The 6,600-nt window shown below is 36.6% G+C and overlaps 1 protein-coding gene across 1 annotated transcript in view; it reads left to right on the top strand.

Moving 5' to 3' along the window:
- The window catches only part of LOC138032425 (wings apart-like protein homolog), a 28,696-nt gene extending 22,504 nt beyond the window's left edge, over positions 1–6,192 (top strand). Inside the window, exons 13-19 of the mRNA XM_068880093.1 lie at positions 289–356; positions 1,247–1,294; positions 2,431–2,641; positions 3,693–3,839; positions 4,058–4,146; positions 4,658–4,753; positions 5,254–6,192. Of these exons, the coding sequence (XP_068736194.1) occupies positions 289–356; positions 1,247–1,294; positions 2,431–2,641; positions 3,693–3,839; positions 4,058–4,146; positions 4,658–4,753; positions 5,254–5,325 (731 nt within the window). The 3' untranslated portion in view covers positions 5,326–6,192. The remainder of the gene's footprint in view (positions 1–288; positions 357–1,246; positions 1,295–2,430; positions 2,642–3,692; positions 3,840–4,057; positions 4,147–4,657; positions 4,754–5,253) is intronic.
- The last annotated feature ends 408 nt before the right edge of the window (positions 6,193–6,600 follow it).

The following is a 6,600-nucleotide window of genomic DNA, read 5'->3' as shown; positions in this document are numbered from 1 at the left end:
TGGCCCATTTCCATTAGAAGGGCTAATGCTCACATAGTTCATATGGGGTATAAACCTCGCACTTCACATTACACCCTAATCAGTTAAGTCTGTTCAAATTATTAGACTTACAAAGAACACGAGATGAAGTCCCTGGTGTTGTGGTCTTTCCATTCAGCAGCTCCACATCAGTTGGCAAGCTGACATATTTACATAAACGTCTTTGCCATAATTATACCGGTAAACTTGTAAAGAAAATTTAATATTTCCTCGTTTACAAAGAACATCAACCTTTTGTTTTTTTTGCAGAGGCTGGCAGCTCTTGTATTGGTCAACAGGATGGATTCCTTTCTTCACTTCTGTCAACTGTTTTGCAGGTCAGTGAACTGCATAGGTGAGAATTAGATTCTGTAAATTGAAATAATCATTGTTGTTGTTTTGGTTCTTTGAACAAGTCTCATACATTTTAGAAATTTACAGCCAATTTGTGTATTAATTTTATTACCGTAACGGTGCTCAAATTAGTGGTCGTCCGGTTGTCCCAGACGACCAGAAAGTATACCGGGCGGCTAGTTTTTGGTAAAATGAAAAGGTTGGTTGCCCAAAGAAAAAACAATGGACAACCCAGCCAAAAATAGAAAATGTATTACATTAAGCAGCACCTGCCTCACTAGACGGTTTTCTGTTGTCAATTTTTGATAGTAGTGTGAAGTTAACAATAACTAATTTGCCACAGTTGAGCATTTTCGCGTGTTTTGAATATCTGTGGCTTTTACAAAAAATTGTTAGATGGGAAAATTCACATGTACCTAGCAATTGGGGTCAAAGACTCCATTTTGAAAATGCTAAAACTTAAACCCAGACTTCCACAAAAAAAACCACCAGCGCACACTTAGAAAGTTCTATGGGATACTCAAGCTCCAACGCCAAGCAATTGCATCTCGACATGGCATTCATTTACTTGTAAGGGTTTAATTCCCAAGGGACAACCAAAATTTATGGGTTTAGTTGGCCCGCTTTTGAAACAGGGACAGCTTGGAATTCCCTGAATAATTTCGAGCTCACTGTTATAAATGTCAAGTCTTTGTGTTTTTCACAGTACAATTTACTACGTAGTATTGGCCTCCCTCGCATTTTAGCCATAAATTTAAACTGGAAAAAACACAGTCCATAACTAACTTTACATTGATTAAATGGGTTAAGGGTTTAATAGAGGTTGTACATGTACTTGCCCTCGCTGCTAACGTGGTCCTTTTTCTATGTTTAGTTGCCACAGTTTGTTACAGAGAACAAGAAATTTGACCTGCATGTGCTAGTAAGTTGGCAAGTTATAATTACAAGTCTAAACACTTCAGTCTGGTCCCCACTTAGTCATAGTTTTGTATGATGGATAGATCACTGTTGCTCATCCTAATAATAATAATAATAATAATATTATTATTATTATCATTATTATTATTATTATTATTATTATTATTATTATTATCATTATTATTATTATTATTATTATTATTATTATTATTATTGTGAAATGGAAAAACATTCTGCAAAAGGATGGACTGCAAATTGTATGTGTTTTTGAGACTACTTTTATTTTTTACTAGACAGAACTAAGCCAACAACCGAATCTGTATTTTTTTTCTATTTCTCTTGCTTTATAAATACAATGTAATCTCTGAATGTAAATAATATTATAATTGTTAATAGCCTAATAAAGGTGAACCAATAGATAATAGAATTGAGAGAACACTAGGTTACTTCAGATCTGTCCATTGCTTTTAAAAGGTTTGCTTTGACAATAGTTTCTTCGAGTTGTTTGGATCCAAAAATGCAGAATTTGTGCTGACGGCTCGGAAATCAGATTTGTAGCACCACACCTTGTTAAAAGGAAGAACAATACTTGATCTGAGTGCATTTTTGTTATCGACAAAGTGAACAGCTTGTGACTTCAAAGAAGAGATTGCCTACAATCGACCGAAGTGGAAAATGCCATAATACTCTTTATTTGTACCCCCAACTTTTGAATATTAAAGCATTGTTTTTGTTTTCCCTTGGGACCATTGTAAGTCCCAAGAGAAACAGGAAACAATGCTTATGCAAAATTTGGGGGACAATGAAGGCGTTTTAACTAACTAAGGCATTTCCAACTCGGCCAATACAGTACAATACAATACATACTTAATTGACCACTCTGGCTTTTCAGGGCCATTGAAACACAATCAACAGAATAGAACAACAACAACTTTTAAGCAATCCAACTGGCTGGAGGCAAACCAATTGGCTATTTACAAATGCAGCAGAGAGGTTGAACCAGGGACTACCAGAAACAAATTCAACGAGTGGTCAGAACAGGTCTGAACTCAGAACCCGGGGATCTAAAGACAAGCATCCTAACCACTGTGCTGCACTGCCTCAACTTTATTTGTGTCTTTTCACTTGTTTTTCAATCAGAGTTTGGAGCTACTTATCAACTTGGTAGAAGAGAGTAAACAGAATATTGCAACCCTAGTGCAGTTACGAATCTCCCCTTGTCTTGGAAGTGAAGATGATGGTAGTCAGAGGGGACAACTTAGCTCAATTAAGGCTCTAGTGCAGTTGTTCCTTATCAGAGAGGAAGCTGCAAGGAACACTGACGAGATGACATCAGGTTTATCGACTGAAGGTAAATAATAATTATAATAATAAATAAAAATAATTATGATGATGTGCAGTGTTCATCAAAATCAATGTTTCAATGGCAAGGCTTACTGAGACAGGTCCCACCAAGCAATGCTGGAGAAGCGCCAGACCTTCCGGCAGTGAGCTTGTTTTCTGTGTGCGTTGCATGTCTCCCTTAGCCTGTGGTTAAAACAAAAACCTGGCTGCCAGGCAACAGACAACCCTGACATGGGTTTAGGGGTTAGGATGCCTCCAGTTTCAGCAAGTCTCCAGATACATGTATGTCGGCTGCAGTTTAGTGACCACTGTTGGAGTAGAAAGAATGAGACTGTTTCCCAACTTCTTCTTTGGGAACCAAAACATGGCAGATGCTAAAGGGGTCGCCCAGCAACAACATTCGTTGACAAACAAGAGAGAGACACTGGCCTTTCAAAGCAGGGTCTTACATCCCTCATGGCCAACAGATGGGAATGGGACAGGCTCATTGTTAAAAATCAGTGCGGGTATGCCCGAAATTGATAGACATGTGCAGTGCAATCATGTAGTTGAGACCAGAAGATAAAGCAGACAAAACATGTACCATCATAGATATTGCAGCTATACCGGGTGATCGCAGGGTTAATGAAAAAGAATAAGGGAAGATGAAAAAGTACCACGACCTCAACAGGGAGATTGCCAAAATGTGGGGATTGAAATATGTTAAAATTGGGCCTATTGTGATCAGGGCATTTGGAAGTGTAACAAAGAACCTGGGGAAATGACTGCATTTGTAGACAAAGCTTGGAACAGCTAGAATCTTAAGAAAAAGTACTTGGATGTTGAGTATTAGGAGAAAAACCCTAGTTAGTAGACCTTTGTCCATGTGTTATGACTCACTCCCCTATGTGTAAATAATTGTGTTTTAATTATTTTATTGAGCACATGTGCTCTTCTAATTGGGGAGAAAGCAGAACAAGTTTCTTTTTTTTGTGGGTGGACACTATTGCATGTTTAAATCACCTGAATTGCTAATTAGGACTGAAAATGAGTATTTACCATTAAATTTTAATAATCAGAGGAAAGTAGCCAGGAGTCACTGAGACAAACCAAAGATGGAGGCTGGATTTGTGGAGAAGACATTGACATTTCAGTTGACGAGGGCCACAGGCAAGTTGGAGAGATTGAAGAGGAAGAAGTGCCACTGGATATACAGATTGGCAAAGGTGAGCAGTGGTTTTTCTTTGCTAATAGCAATGTCTGTCACTGATTGATTCTATCAATGAGTGATTTTAGGAAGTTTACTTTTGTGTTGAGAATATTAATGTTACTTGTGTGTGATTTGAGGTTGTTTTTCAAAATCTATCTATCACTTGAGGTTTGTAACGAGAATTCAGTAATCTGTCCATTAATAACAGTCGTTTATTTTGCCTTTATTTCACAGCCTTACAAAAGGCAGGAAAACATATGGAAGATAGTGTTGTAGCTGCTTACCTTTCATTACTCCTTGGCTGTATTTTACAAGAAAATAAGGTGATTAATTTAAGAATAAAACAAATCATTGTTAGTGCCTATGCACACATAAGTGCATTTTTAATTAAAAATTACATATATGCTAGAATTTGGGAGAGCTCATCTCTGGCCAGGCAATGATAGTATCATTGGGCAGGGTTGTTATGTCATTGGCTTTAACCCATGGACTCCAAGGAGTGAGACTTGATAGATATATTTATTTACTCTTTCTAACAGCAGACAGTTTTACTTGTTAATGGGGACAGTTCTGGAGTCAACGTGTTAACCCATTGACACTTCAAATGCCCTGGGATGCACCCAGTGGTGTTCAGGAATGGAGTAAAATCTGTTAAGTGTCTTTCCCAGAGGACAATGGGTTGATTGAGGAGACATTGCTTAACCCAGCGACTCCTCAAACGCCCTAGAATTCTCCCAGTTGACCAGTAAAATCATCTGGCGTTAGACAAGCATTCTGCCATCAACTGAAGACTTTTACTTAATTTGACAAAATACAATTAATATATTTTTTCAGGCAAATCAAAGCTTTGTGCGCACTTTGCTGCCTGATGGAGATTTTTCTTTACTGGTTAATGTCTTAAGAAAATTCCTTCGCTTCATAAAACTCACGGTGAGTGTACTTTAACTAGAGGTATGGATAGTATTGTTCTGGACACAATTTTTTTCCACAAGAGATGTGCACTTGTAAGAGCTGGGTTGTCTGCAAATGACATCATAATTTTGAAAAAAATTATTTACAGTGAGGACACTCGAACCATGAACACTTGATATTTGTTTGTACATTTTTTTAGTGACTATAGAATGTGTGCTTGTCCTTTTGACAAGAGTATTTAATGTTTCACACTTACAAAATGCTATACATGTAACACTATACATGTACATCATAAGGAGAGCCTTTATTTCTTAGTCGTTGAAAAAAAAAAGTCAAGTGTTCACGGTTCAACTGTCCTTACTGTAAGATCCTAAAATACAAATGCATTTTTTTACCATATTATTAGTGTCAATTTGTGTGCTAGTTGTTATGGAATGCACAATTTTTTTTTTTTTGCTTTTTAAATATCCAACACAACTGTGAATCTCTGTTCACTCTTTTCTTTTAATTGGTTTTAGAGTGGTACAAGTGGGCATGCTATTGAAAAAATTGTAAAAGTATTGGAGGATTGTCGAAAAACCAACCAGTGAATGCAGTTGCATGTTGAAGAGAGTAATAAAATGTTCTTTTAATTTATTTAATGTACGTTTAGGTGTATGTATTAGACACATTACCAGTGAGAGATCTGCTGGTTATTAATATTTAGGGCTGTCTTTTGAGAGATTTAACATTGGGTTTTTTTTTGCAAATGGCAAATGCGAGAATGAAATTTTCATTTTGCCAGAAATCAATTTGAAAGAAACTTTGTTTGATTATAGTTCATTAATTTTTTGGCTGTGATCTTCAGATATTGTGTAGCTTCTAAAAAAGAGCGAAAGTTGGAATAAGAGAAATTTCAAGCTTTTTAACAAGCGGCAGCTGGCTGTTTGGCATGTTGGAAAAAAACAGCTACTTTGAAGTGTTACTCATAAAGAAGGAGTTATGAAACACTGTTTAGACAGGGAAAATACCCTGCTTCTGGTCCTAGATTTCAGCCCTGTGTATTTTGATGTTGAGTCACATGGATCTCTCAACAATATAGCATTCATTTGAGTGTGTGATATAAAGTAGTATGTTATTAATATTATAAATAAATAGTATTCTGTATCAAAATTACAGAACAGTCAATCTGTAATCAAGTGGTCATAATAATTTAAGGTTTGAACTGTAGGATTTACAGGGACTGTGACATGTGACCTTAATACCGCATTATTAATTTTATGCTTGGTGTCATTCTTGTGGAGTTAAGAAAGATTTGTGAACCGATATTTCAGCCATTAGCCCTCTGTCAATTTATACTTCATCAAATGGCTCTGACAAGGGCCAATACTCAAATTGTCAAGTCTTTATTACTGGCCAGGATTAATTTACCTATATTGAGTCGTTTGATAAAACCATTTTTCATGTTTCATTCCCAACTGATGCAGCACTGGAGTTTTTTTAGAAACAACCCCTTTTGCCATTTTTATAAATTGTTATTATACATTGGTGTCACCAGCTCGATTTTGATTGTCTAGCTTGCTCTGTTTCTCTTACGTCATACCTACAAACAATTGATTTTATATATTATGTAGAATTGACATGATACCTACAGACAATAGTTTTATGCATGTGACGTCACCTACTAACCAGCAAAGAAGAAGAAAGAAGACTCTGCCAACCACAGAAACATTGAATCTTTGATTTGCCACTCATCCAAAGAAATGGAAGCCTTTGGCTTCGGCAGATAACACAAATTTTGGCCTTGATAATTAATTGTATCGCTATCATGCGAAAACCGAATCCAATAATTGTGCACCGGTGGCTCAGTTGGTTGAGTGTCGGAC

This window comes from Montipora capricornis, chromosome 14 (assembly GCF_036669925.1).
Source record: "Montipora capricornis isolate CH-2021 chromosome 14, ASM3666992v2, whole genome shotgun sequence".
NCBI classification, from domain to species: domain Eukaryota; kingdom Metazoa; phylum Cnidaria; class Anthozoa; order Scleractinia; family Acroporidae; genus Montipora; species Montipora capricornis.
The sequence above is the reverse complement of the archived record's forward strand: the minus strand, read 5'-3'. Positions and strand labels throughout refer to the sequence as shown.